General features: G+C 37.1%; 1 protein-coding gene across 1 annotated transcript in view; it reads left to right on the plus strand.

Annotated features, from left to right (window-relative positions):
- Positions 1-14,378, plus strand: part of LOC145980983 (protein sprint-like) — a 127,500-nt gene that overhangs the window by 64,852 nt on the left and 48,270 nt on the right. Inside the window, exon 6 of the mRNA XM_083114073.1 lies at positions 11,528-13,864. Coding sequence (XP_082970199.1) covers positions 11,528-13,864 — 2,337 coding nt within the window. The remainder of the gene's footprint in view (positions 1-11,527; positions 13,865-14,378) is intronic.

Below are 14,378 nucleotides of genomic sequence, written 5' to 3' on the forward strand. Positions count from 1 at the left end.
TTTTTTTTTACTATTAAATCTTTTCTCCATTCTAATGGAACTTTTTTTTCATTCCATATTTTCTCTAACATCGGTTGTAATAGGTCAATGGAAGTTTCCACATTAGCTTTGATTACTTCCGGATTGATGTTACCCATTCAAGGACCCTTAACATTCTTAATTTGCTTTAGTGCTAGTCTAACTTCTGCTCTAGTTGGGAGGGCCTAATTTAATTTTGGTATCTTTTCTCTTTCCTTCTGTTCTTGTTTTGTTACAAATTTCTTCTTCTCTCTATTCAATATATGTGAGAAATATTCTCTCCATCTTTCCATTTGCTGTTCTTGGGTTAGTAATAGATTACCATTTCTATCTCTCACCGGTTTACTCTTCCTGCATGCTTTTCTGGATAATTGCTTAGTTATGTCATATAACTGTTTTAAGTCACCTCTCTTTTCTGCATTTTGTGCTATGTCCTCTACTCATTTCCTCTTATCTCTCCTCACACATTTCTTCACCTTTTTATCTACTGTATTTTCGAGTACTCTGTCTGGGCTGCTGCTTTCTGTAATCTTGTTTTGCTTTGGTTTATTATTTGTTTTGCTTGTTTTCTATTTTTTTTATTAATCAGACATCCAGTCTTTTTCTAGCTAATTCCAAGAACCTTCTCTCCAGTTTCTAAGTAGATTATCTTTACATTTTCTCAATTTGTTTCAATATCTGGTTCATGCTGTATACTTTCCGAGAGAGCTTGGAATCTATTATTTATTTCTAATTTAAATTATTTTTGTTTTTCTCTCTCTGTCAATCTTTGAACATTAATTTTCTTTTTTCTTCCTTCAAACTTCTTGGTTGTTGACATTAGTTTTAGCTTAATATTTGCTACCACAAGATGATGATCACTGGCAACATCCGTTCCTCTTTAATTCCTTACATCCATTAGCGATCTCCTAAACTTCCTGCTTATTGTTATATGGTCTATTTGGTTTTCTGTAATGTTATCTGGTGAAACCCAAGTTACTTTGTGACAGTTTTTTATGAGGGAAGATTGTTCCTCCAATGACCAATTCATGATATACACATAGTTTACCAATGTTTCTCCATTGTCGTTTATGTCTCCCAAACCATGTTTTCCCATTATATGTTCCAATCCTTCATTTTGTGAGCCTACCTTGGCATTCATGTCACCCATGAGGATCAAAATATCTTCTGCACATTTTTTATTGTGTCATTTAATTCTTTGCAAAATTCATTTTTCCTCTCAATTTCCGTCGTCTCTATGGGAGCATAACATTGTATTATAGTTATATTTTTAAAGCTAGTTCTGAACCTAGCTGTAATAATTCTGTCGGAGCTGGCTTCCATTCTATTTGGCTCTTCTTTGTCAGTCTGTTTAGGAGTATCCCTCCGCCATTCCTGTGTTCTGCATTATCCTCTATTTGTCCTGAACACAAAATCGTATTTCCTTCTTGTGTTATTTCACCAAAATCTATCCATCTCGCCTCACTCAACCCAAGAATTTCTAGTTTGTATTTTTTTCATTTCGCTTTCCACTTGTTTTACTTTGAGCACTTTTTCAGAGTTCTGATATTCCAACATCTTATATTAATTTTCCTTTTAACATGAAAGGTTGTCGTCAAAGCATCCATCCGGTTGCAATTCACTTTAGGTTTCTTTAATAAAACAATTTAAGATTTGCAGGTTATTGGCCTACAGTACCCGAGCTTGGTGGTGGGGCTGCCACCTGAAGCATCCGAGCATGCTGTTTTCTGTCAGGGTTGTCTCCCTTAGCCTTGGAAGATCCCTCTTCACCACAAGGCAGTGGTTCCCTTTTTATTTGTCTCTTCCACCTTCTGCGCCATACTAAAGGACTCCTTCTCCGCCGCATCAGCCATTGAGGTCTCCGCCGCATCAGCCATTGAGGTCTTCGCCGTAACCCTGGCAGGGGGCTCTTACAAGGTGCTACCATCTGGAGGGTTTTTTAAAGAGGTATTACTCCTCTTGGTTTTCCACCTCCTCCGCTGTTGAGATGGTCATTCATCTTCTTCCACCTTCGGAGCTGTTTTGTTGCTTCTTAGTCTGGCTCTTCCTTGCCAGCTTTCCCGGCATGGGTGACCCTACCAGTAGCAATGCTACTGCCGGTTTAGCCTGACAAGTCATTACAGCACACAAGCTCTACCACCAACTACAAGGTCATGCAACCACTAGGTGGGGTTTGTAATAATGGAAAATAAAAATTAACTGTAAGTACAGGGTGTTCAAAAAGTTATGCAACCTTATGGGAAGACATTTCTTATTACATTTTTTTCAGTAAGTGCTGGAAGTGACTGCCGTTTTGTTCTTCACACAAGTGGACACGATGAACCAGGTTGTTGAAAACCCTTTCATTAACGATATATGGGCTATACGTTGCAATTTAGTGTCCACGTCGCTCCATGTTGTATATATGATGTACTCTACATGCATTGTTATATATGTTAAAATTTCCCATAAGGTTGCATCACTTTTTCAACATGCTGTAATTATACCTTCATCTCTTCATCTTGTGTGTGTTTTCAGTTTTTACCATGGTATGAATTAACTGCAAGGGAGAGGGAACAGGAATGATTTGATTCTCCCTGTAAATAATAGTCATCATTTGTAATGAAAAGACATACAATTTTGTGAATTTGGTGGTATGTGCCCAGCTTCATGGCCGTATTTAGAGGGGGGGTTTCTAGGGTTCAAACCCCCCCCCCCCCCCCGAAACTTCTGGCATGTTGGATTAATGGAAGTTCAGAAACCAAAATCTGTAACAAATTTTCAATTTTTTTTTCGAAGCATCACAAAAATACATGGAGATAATGTTGAAACGATCGAGCTAGAATTTTCATACATTTGGAATTCTGAAACTTGAGTGAAACAGGATTTATTCTCAGAATCGTAGCCCACCCGCGACCCCTCCATTATCACTTCTGCTGTCATCTTTCCAGTGTTGTTCCTGCATCACAAGGAATATAGACTGAAGATTCCCTTATGATTGTCCCAATATTCCCTTTCCAGAGCTCTTTTAAATTCCCTGTCTGATAAAGTCGAAAATCCCCCTTGATAGGACTTCAAACCTAGGATCTCCAGTTTTGTAGCACATTACGTTCGCGATTGAGGTTACAATCCATGCACCAGGCTAAGTTTTTAAAAAGAATAACTGGTTCCACACTTTTCAAAATTCCAAAAATTTAATTTTAAAGTCAAACAACGAACGCTTTATGACTAAAATTTCCATCTATCTTTTAAAGCTTTTCTCTTGAAGGTATCTAAAGTTTAATGATGAAGTATAATAATTGTGCATTTCAGTACACACTTTATGAAACGTGTGTGTGTGTGTAAAAAAAAAAAAAAAACTTGTGCTGGATATTCACTCATCTGCTGGATTGAGTAAGCCCCCTCAAGGATATAACAATAATATAATAATAATTATTATTAGTATTATTATTATGAAATAAAATTGTTTTATTATTATGAAATTTTAATTATTATTGTACAATTATTGTTATTATTTCTATTATTCAAATTTCTGGCGACGCCCATGTGAACAATTATGAATGAACCCCCCCGAAATTTTTTCCTGCCTACGGCCATGCCCAGCTTATGATCAAGCAACAGATTTATTCCCAATTATACCCAATGTTGCAAACTTTGTATTTGAACTGGCTACTATATTACTGGAGAAAAGCAACATGAGTTACTAAGAGTTTGATACTTAACTACATAGTGCTGGCATTACTGTAACCAATGTGGGATATGAATGACCATTTTTGATTCATTCTTAATCGTCCAGTGATTTCCATACCTGCACAGTATATGGTTGGGTGCACATTTATTTCAGTGCTATGAGCAGTGGTTGTGTCGGACTTTCTAGTGTGGATAAGCCACTGGGTGACTGAAAATTTTTCATAGACCCTATACCTGGTCCACCGCTGGTACAGTCCATTACTTTGAGGGGCAAGATCTAAAAAGGTACCTTTTTATTGAATGGTGAGTGGAGTCCCATTTCGAACTGATTTCCGACTTTCTAGGCTGGAGTCAGCTATTTCCCCAATTACCATTGACTTCACGATGCTGGAAGAAGCACAAAGCTTTGATATGCCTGCACTACAATTATCATCACCTTTAAATAGATTTTAAAAACTAATAATTAATAATGGAAAATGAAAATTAACTGTAAGTCTCTATCCCTTCATCTCCCCTCTTCAATTAGAACTTTCATCTTGTGTTTTCAGTTTTTATCATGGTGTGAACTGGGGAAATAACCTAATACTACCCTCATTAAATGGGAGAGTGCTAACCATTTTGATACAAGTGCGTGTGAGTTATATTTATTTATGTACACTACAGTTCCGTTTAACCGAATTCAATGGGACCGATGGTGCTTCGGTTGAACGAAATTTTGGTCAAACCGGAATAAAGGTTATTTGATATACAGTACGTACATTTTATTACAAACAGTATTTTGATATACAGTACATATGTATTTCAGCATGTAGGCATAAACAAAAAGGTTACAATAATACGTAGTCATTTAACTCAAGAACATGAATTACAAATCTCAACTGGCAGGTGTCTCTTGTCCTTGAGCGTACAGCACAGTATGCATGCTAAAAATAGAAGGGGATGGGGGGAGTGAGTGAGTACAGCCAACGCATCGTAACAATGAACTTACTCTTTGATAACTAACTGTTAGACCAAAACAAAGACAAAAGTACTTCGTCAGTGCTCCCGCGTAAAACACGGTCGCACACGAGTAACTGCTTTTTTTAGCGATTCGGTTAACCTGGAAATTCGGTTAATCAGGACTGTAGTGTATGTGAAGGCATGTGGGTAAAATCATGAGGTGGGGGAGTATTTTTATTGTCCAAGATGTTACTTTTACAAGCAAAGGAGTGGTAACTGCAACACGCTACTTTTTTAACAATTACCTAACTCTGCTTCCATCTAAGGAAGAATTCACAACGAAGCAACAGGCGACACGTGCTGCTTGGGAATGAGCCAATGAGAAGCTTGCATTTGATTGGTGAAATTCTCAAGCAGCACATGTCGCCTGTTGCTTGTCAGTTCGGTTTGAATCCTCCCTAAGACACCAGCCTCGCTAATGGCATATGCCGTCATTTTGCAATCAAGGGGGGAGGGGGCTCTGGTTCGACACCCGATGGAGCACATACATAGTGCTTTGCATCCCACTTCTTTATCATTAAAGTGTAGGTCCAGTCCTGATTAGCCTGTGTGTGCATAAAGTGAACTTAAAACTGAAACTCAATCCAAGACACCAGGTCATGTATAATTCATTCCCATTTGGCTCTTTGCACTTTTGAAGAAAACTTCACTGCTTGTCGTTAAATTGTTAACATCTTAGAATTCATTTGCATTAGATAAAATGAGGAGAAGTAAATCAATAGTTACAATAAAAAATGTATCAAATTATCCACAAATCCCACATTAAATGTTAATATAAATTTAAGTTCAACTATTAATTAATGTTAATTACACTTCTTTAGTGACAGTTATGTTTTAATTATATTTCATACAAAGTTCTTTACAGTAAATCTTAATTAATGTAAATATTTTGAGGGACTCGTTAAATCAAATGTTCAGATTCATTAGATCAAAATCTATAATTCTGAATTAAAATTTGGGTTGTAATGAAGATTGAACCATAATGTCATGTATGCTGCGCTACCAGAAAATAAAATGTTCCTTGTGCCAGCCCTCATATCTTTATGGTTATTATTACCACCACTTAGATGTGGATGGCACAAAATGACCTTCCAGTCTTGTGATACTGTGAATGACCTTGATGAAAGCATCAATACATCATTTCTATCAATAGATTGCCACCTTTGGACAGATGATGTCATGACAGCTTTGTTCTCATTGCAGTGTGCAACAAAAGTATAATTAGCAGAAGGATTTGTTATGGATACTGAAGTTTATGAATGTGAAGATGATTTTAAGACAAATTTAATGTTGCTGTAAATTGTTTTCCTTGATTAGATTTGACTGCATCTCGTGCAACGAAAATCACAATTATATTATATGATTATGATCAGTCAAGTCAAATACTAATTATTGGAATTGAAACAGTGCAATGGCCCTAGAAGTATTGCAACAGGACCTCAATTCAATATCTAAATGGTCTGAATGTAATGCACTCAAATTGAATTTATCTAAGTCTTACATTTTACCTTTAGGCACAACGAGTAACCTCAAAAAGTTAGAACAATTAAAACTCGCCCTCCCTACACTGAATGATTCCAAAATACAGAAAGTAGAAACAGCACGCAACCTAGGCATAATATTGGATGAGAATCTACATTGGGATTCTCATGTCACACATATAATTAAAAACTCGATAGCCAAACTGAAATCACTTTTTCCATTCAAACATATGCTAAGCAAAGAAACGAAATCAACACACTTGTAATGCCAAAAATTGATTATGCTTCCCTGGTATTTATAAACATCAACAGTGCCCTAAATTACAAGCTACAAAAACTTCAAAACAGTTCCATAAGATTTATACTGAATGTCAAAAGAAGAGAACATATTTCCCCTTACTTACAGGAACTTAATTGGTTAAATGTTAAGAATAGGAGAACATTTTTGGCATTGTTGTTATTGTACAGGATGCTGAACAATAAGGAACCAAGATATTTATGTGATCAAATTGCTCCGTACAGGAAGAGAGGAAAACAAATTAACCTTAGTCAAAAAACACAATTCACGATTCCTGTACACAGAACAACATTCTATGGAAATTCTTTCATAGTCACCGCAATAAAAGAATGGAATGACCTCCACCCACCACTGAACTCAGGGGAGCTCCACCCTGGAACACCCAAATTAAATCTAAAGAAGCATCTACTGTCCAAACAATAGTGTCTGGATTTGTCTTTTCTGTAATGAATGGGAATGAGGTATTGGTTTTAGTTTTAGCTGTAATAATTGTGGTTTTAGATTTAACTCTGTACCTTCAGTACATTAATTGTTTACATTATAGGTATAAATATTTTTTTTTATTCTTTCTACTGCAACAATGATTTTCAAGAAGTGTAAAGTGTCAATTGTAATATGTGTTTTTTTTTATTGTTTAAGGGTTTGTCGTAAGAACACGCCCTCTCAATAAAGACAATATTATTATTATTATTATTATTATTATTATTATTATTATTATTATTATTATTATGTGTTTGTGTTTATTGTACCTGTAACTAAAAACAAAGATGGAAAAGCCAATGATCTTAATAATTATAGACCAATTACTATATTAAATTCCATGGCAAAGGTTTTTGAACACATAATTGCTGACTATTTGTCTTTTTCTTTTAAACAATACATTGATGGAAATCAGCATGGATTTTTTAGAAAAAGGTCTACTATCACAAATTTATTGGTTTTAATAGACTCTCTTAAATCTAACATTAGGAAGCAATCCCAGACTGATATTTTATTTATTGACTTGGCTAAAGCCTTTGATAGTGTCAGCCATCAGCTATTAATTTACAAACTCGACCAAATGGGATTATCACCACGATTTCTGAAATGGTTTTCCAACTTTTTAGTAAATAGACGTTTCTCTGTTAAGATTGGTGAAAAAACTTCTTCTAAAAAGGAAATACTTTGTGGAGTACCTCAAGGGTCGCCACTTGGCCCAATTCTGTTCGCTGTTTTTATCAATGATGTTACATTATGTTTTAAATCTAGCACATGTTTACTATATGCAGATGATATAAAAATATTTAAGAGTATTTTAACAAATAATGATGTCGCTCAACTTCAGGCTGATCTCGATAGAATGACATATTGGTGCAAGATTAATGAAATGGAAATTAACTTGAAAAAGTGTAAAGTTTTAAGATGTACTAAGAAAGTTCATTATATAGTCTCCAACTATTTTATTTATGAAAATAAAATCCAAGTGTGCAACAGTCATAAAGACTTAGGAATAGTAATAGACTCCTCTCTCATTTTTGATGAGCACATTTCAGAAATTTGCAAAAGAGCAAAGAGAATGCTTGGTTATATATTTTTCTCATGGAAAGTTTTTAAAAAGGAAGATACCTTAATATTCCTGTATAAAACGATAGTTCGTCCTATTCTTGAATATGCAAATGAATTATGGTTTTTGACTGCAACCAGTCACCTTCAAAAAGTTGAATCAGTTCAAAAACTTTTTATCAGGTTATTATGCACAAAGTTTAAAAAAAATTACTATGACCAACATTACTCTGAATGTTTATCACAGTTGAATATGTTTTCCTTAGAAGAAAGAAGAAAAATGAAAAGGTTAAATTTTGTAGAGAAGATATTAAATTTCCAACTTGACAGTGAATACTTTTTGAATAATATAGCTTATAAAATTCCCAGATATTCCCATAGGTATATCTCAATTCTCACATGCCTAAACAAAGCAAGAGGTTTAGTAGCTGATCTTGTTGAAACCTACAATTTGAATTTATGTTGATGTATAAAATTGTAGGATCCACTGTTTTATTTTATAATTATGTATTCAATTTTTTTTAATTTTGTATAACATAGTGGTTGTTTAATCGAACCTTCACTTCAATAAATATGATCATTATTATTATTAGAACAATACACAGTTAATTGCACAATATTATGTAACAATAAACAATTATTAGTATCAGAGATATAATAGATCTCATTGAAAACTGTAACTTGAAGTGTAAATATGCTAACTTGTTATGTTATGTTATTCTACAGCTTATGTATTTTATTCGTGTAACTTTGTACTTTTGTATTTGACTTAGTGCTGTATTAGGTTTCATACTGTGCTCAACACTTAAAATAAACGATTATTATTATTATATTGCAATTTTTGCCACATGCATTGTCGAAATAATAATAATGAGTAGTAGTGCACTTCAGAGGTCAGAAATGTATTTCTCTGTATTCTGTCACCTTCCTAGAAATGATGAAGGACTATGATAGGTAAATTATGTTACCTCAATGGGGATGTGTTCATCGTTGCAAACAATGAATAAACGCCAATGAATTTATACAAACTAACTTTAAAACACCCATTTATTCCCATAGTAAGCATAATCTAATACAACCACAGACAGACACAAGTTTAGGTGCTAGGCTGGCTAGGATTTACTTGGGTAAGTTTCTGTCCTCCTCACTTTGTTCAATTCAATGACTGTGCGGCCTCCCTGCGTCGTTGCCTTGTAATCAAGGGGTCCCGGGTTTGATACCCAGTGGAGGCACATAGTGGTTTGGATCAGTGTTGCCACAATCTGTAAGCACAATTTCCCTTTGCAAGGGGTAAAATTTCTCTTTTTCACCCAATTTTTCCCTTCATTTAAATAATAATAATTATTATTAATAATAACTACTTAACTACTAATAACTAATTATTATTATTAATAATAATAATAAATATTATCGTTGACCCATGTTCGTATGTATGTATAAAATGTTACAAAATTTAACTTTTAAATGCTACGAAGCCAGTGGTCCCGGTTCGAATCCCAGCCTGGGCATGGCTGTTTGTGAGTGTCCATTCATAAATTTCATCATATCATCACCCATCCCCATCTTTGCAATTGCCAAAAGTGGCAGAAAAGTGAAGTAAAATAAACCAAATCAATAAACAATAAAATCAATAAATCAATAACTTTAAATGTATTTTTTTGGAAGATTTAGATTTTATTGCTTAACCAAGTATTTTTTTTCGTTTTGAGATGAAAGCTAAAACTACCTTAAGGTTGGCAACTTTAAGTAAGTAAGATTTTCTTTAGTAAAAAGCCAAACACACAAACAGAGATTTAGGGAGGCCAATGTCCCTTGTCTTCATCACACCATCAGAAGAAAATTAACAATATTCTACACAAAATGCTGGTCTAGTAAGGCGTAGATGAAACGTTACTTCGTTAAGTATGAATAGTTTGAGTGGAAAATCACATTTTTGCATCCCATCAAAATTTTTAAAATCGACGCATGTGTATGGGGGTTATTCCTGAGTAAACAAAAAAATATATAGTACATACCTGAGTAAATGTTCCATTCTGGTAAATTTCGCATATTAGGTGGAACTTCTAAAACACAGCAAGTTTTTTATTAAAATTTAATCCATTGAGTCTGAGAGGTATTGTTAGTCACTTCTTGCCACTCCGAACGGAATTTTTAAACTTGTTTCCGTTTTGTTTTCTCGTCTTCCGATAATTCTCCACGACGTTTTCTAATATATTCTGGAGCTGCAGATCGTTTCCTTTGCTCCCCTTGTTCTTCCATCGTCCAAGACAGACACAACCTTCCCTTCCACCAAACACTAGCACACGAATAACACAGTGCGCCTCCCCAATGGCGCAGTGGTAGCGTCATTGCCTTGTAATCAAGGGGTCCCGGATTCGATACCCGGTGAGGCACAAGTGGTTTGGATCCCACTTTAAACTGTACGTCCAGTCCCGATTAGCCTTACTGTGTATAAAGTGGACTTAAAACAGCAAATCAAACCAAACCAAACGAATAACCCAGTGTCCAATGAAGACTGAAGTAAATATAGTTTGCTACAAAGAGAAGTTTATGGTTTGCACGTGCAGTGTTGAGGCAAAATTCAGTGAACCGCGGAAAGCCTTACATAAACAATACCCTCAGACTCCCACTCCCAAAGCCAGGATATAAGGGTGAATGGTCAATGACCTCCGGCAACCAAACGGTAGCCAGATGTGGACCAACCCAAATTCCACCCTTCCTCTCAGAACAAAGTATACGACAAAATAAAATAAAAAAAGTTCTCATTTTCAAATCTGCAATCTGTTATAATGTTTAATATAATTAATGTTGAATCTGTCTTAAAATTTCCCTGAAAATTCGCTATTTTTCATCAAATTTCCCTTTTCCCTTTTCATTTATAATTAGCTCAAAATTTCCCTTCAAAAAGGGAAATTTCCCTTCATGTGGCAACACTGGTTTGGATCCCACTTTAAACTGTAGATCCAGTCCCGATTAGCCTTACTGTGCATAAAGTGGACTTAAAACACCATATTAGTGACTGTTCATAATGCTCCACTCACTTGATCTGGCTGATGTTTTCATAGAAATTTCATTTTTTACTGATGCAGGTGAAATGCGCAGTGTTTGCTGTCAAGCATGTGCATAGAATCTCTATATTGTCTGGTTGCTAAAGAAATAGTTATTGGTGTTCAAAGTCTCTTGTGATTGTGTACATATCTCTCGTTTGCAGTTAGTAATATTTCTTTTGTATAGTTCTAAAGTAAAATTGTGTAACAAATTTGTATCCTTTCCATGCACCCTTCAGGTGATATGAAAAAAAAAATTGTCATTCTCTTGTGATGCAATCTAGTTGAGCATGCTACCAAACTGTGACTGTTTTATTTATCGTGATGTGCAGATATGTCGAATGTGCCGAACTTTGTTGCATTCAACTGTACCTTTTTTTTAAGGATGAATTCCTTCCTCTAGACTTATTTAATTGATGATATGGACGTAGTAAGAATATTTAATCTACAATTTCCCCGTTTTCTCTTTTCAGAATTCTGGCGGTATCCAATGGCAAACCCTCGACAGGAGCGGTCCCGGCCTGACAATACAATTTCACAAAAGACAGCTGATACTCCAGTAAGTCTCGCCGAAGGACAAACCCCCCCAAGTAGCCAGTCGAGTCTCAGCAGTTTTGGCAGCAGTGGCAACAACAATAACAATAATAACAACAACAATAACGGAACCTTAGGGACATTCAAGTCGGGACAAGTTCGAACCCCAACTTCAGAGTCAAGTGATCCGATAGTTTTGAATCTGTCTCCCTTAACCGATTCAAATGTATCCACTTTGAACAGTAGCCCACCCGAAAGGGGGAGTAACGGATTAATGTTTGGGGAGAAGTTAAGTCCACCGAACTCATTGAACTTGGGTAGTACACCCATGAGCACTGCCGCAAGCACTCCGACCGGTGTGCCCATGCGGATCGGTAGACCAACACCACCCAATACGCTGAATCTTTTGTCCACCTCTGCCGGTAACAGTCCATTGTCACCTACAGGAGGAATGCTGATTGGGATAGGCAAGATAAAGACTCATACACCACCGCCACCTCCTCCAAGATGGGCAAAGCCGACCCTTTCCACCCTTTCGGGACAGAACTTTACAGTTACGACGACGGTAACCTTCAGTGTTAATCAGGTGAATGGTACCATGAATTATGATCCTAAACATTCAAACACACAGTCGCCACATGTTGAAGTTTCATGTGTACAAATCACACCCAAGAGGAGCGAGTGTAGTTTGATGTCACCTGATGGTACTAGTACTATCACTGACAGGCTTCGGGTTCAGATGACTCCTGTTGGTACACCCAATAGTGAAAATAAAGTAAGTACACCTATTCAGAATGGACAAAACAACAGAAAGCATGCTGTTACTCGAAGGGAAAAAAGACTGAAGAACAAGGAATCTTATCATTATCAGGAGTCTGATATCTTGGATTCCCCTACTGTATATTACCGCAGCTCCATAGCAGACAAGATTAGCGATTACGAGGACATCTGGGGGCCGTCACCAAGAGAGACTCCTGAGAAAGCGGCTACTCCTGAGTTGTTGACCTTCAAACCCAAGACAGAGTCACCTGAAGACAAGGACGCACGGGAAAATGGGAAGAGACCTGATCTCCTGGAACGACTGGGTAATGTATCAAGTACCAGCACCATGAAAGCCAGTAGTTCTACATCACTGAACAAGGAATCTGAGAGAAACAAGTTGGGCTTGGTCATCAGTCCTGTTTCGCCAGATCCTCCATCTGATCCGAACGAGCCCAAACATGACAGCCCCTTCTACGCGGAACCAGCTGATGCAATCAGGCAGTCTCTGAAAGACTTTCATCCGCAGCCGCTAGATCCCTTGGTTCCGCGGCGCAGGCCAAAACGACCGGATCTTTCCGGTTCTCACCAGCAGCGTTTGGCAAGCCATAGGCACTCTGACCCAACACTTCAGTGGCAGTCCGTGATGCAAGTTAAAAAGGACTTCTCTGGTTTAGAAAGGATAGACTCTACTGACGAGTTACATGTACTCTCAACTAGCGTAGACAATTTGGCGCTCCTGCGTTCCAGCAACCATCGAATCATTACTGAAGGTCAGAATTGCCGCCTGTTAGAAAAGAAAGCTTTGCCACGTGGGAAACCAGTGCAACCTCCAAAAGTGAATCAACAGCAACAAGCTAACAAGAAAATACCTGGCAAATCCTTCAACGACACCTCCTGGGCAGTTGACTCCAGCTGGGAGTTCATCGGCAACGATGAAGACTCTGGCGTCGGCACGTCAACTCGCGAGAGAAGATTCCCAACATTAGAGCAGCAGACGTGCATGGACAGTGACCCAAACCACACGAAAAAGCTAACCGTTCACGATTTAATCACTGAAAAATGCCCTGATTTGCAATTACCGGAAACCATAATCCCAACCCTTATAGACGGTCGAATAAAAGAACCCCCGGCGTGTTCCGGAGGTGGTGGATCCCGGATCTCAGCATATGATAATGTGGAAGGTCGACCTGGTGGTGAGACCCAGCATCACCAAACCGGTTCTCAAATCAGTGACGATGATGCACAGACAGTGTTTTCGGAACCTTGGGACAGCTCGCGCTGGGAACATTTATTGTCAACCCCTGGAAACAATTCAGGCACAGATAGGGAAGATGCCGAAGAGTTGGACCAAGGACGTATCGCCACTCCAGATAGGTTCATCAGTGACACCGATTCCGTTGTGCAAGTCAATGGAGCACCGGTTGTTACCGATGATGATACATCAGTGTCTGAACTACCCAGTTTTTCTGTGTGTAGGACCAAGAGCTTCAAAGAGCGTCTGGATCCCTTGTTATGTGAGTACCCAAACTTTTTCTACCAAGTCTTTTGTATCTTATTTATTGACTGTTTTTCAGCTGTGTCTTCATTTTCTTTTGTGTGATGACTTGTTAGTGGAGTGCATTGTATATATGTCCTGGGTTTATGCAAACCAGAATTCATGTAGTAGACCTTTTCTTGTTTCTACAACATGTTTAAGTATCAACCAACCATTGCAGTTGCAGTCAAACTACATTTTCCACTGGAAGTTCTGTGGGTAAGCAAAGCAATATTTTCAATTAAATCACAATAATGTTCAGTCCAATATGTAATTTTCTTTTTTTAAAAAATACATTAGAATTACTTTTCATTCGTGGCTGGAAAATTAGCATAAGTGCATTCATCACTTCCTCCTACGAAATGTTTGTATCCTATTTGTACTTACATTTCAGTAGATAAAACAAAGGCATTCCCAAGTAGGGTTTGATGGCGGCCATATCTCCATTACTGGGCCAAATTTTCAAAAGTTAAAAAAGGCAGAAATATGAAATT

This window comes from Lepisma saccharinum, chromosome 28 (genome assembly GCF_977018435.1).
Source record: "Lepisma saccharinum chromosome 28, izLepSacc3.1, whole genome shotgun sequence".
Taxonomy (NCBI): domain Eukaryota; kingdom Metazoa; phylum Arthropoda; class Insecta; order Zygentoma; family Lepismatidae; genus Lepisma; species Lepisma saccharinum.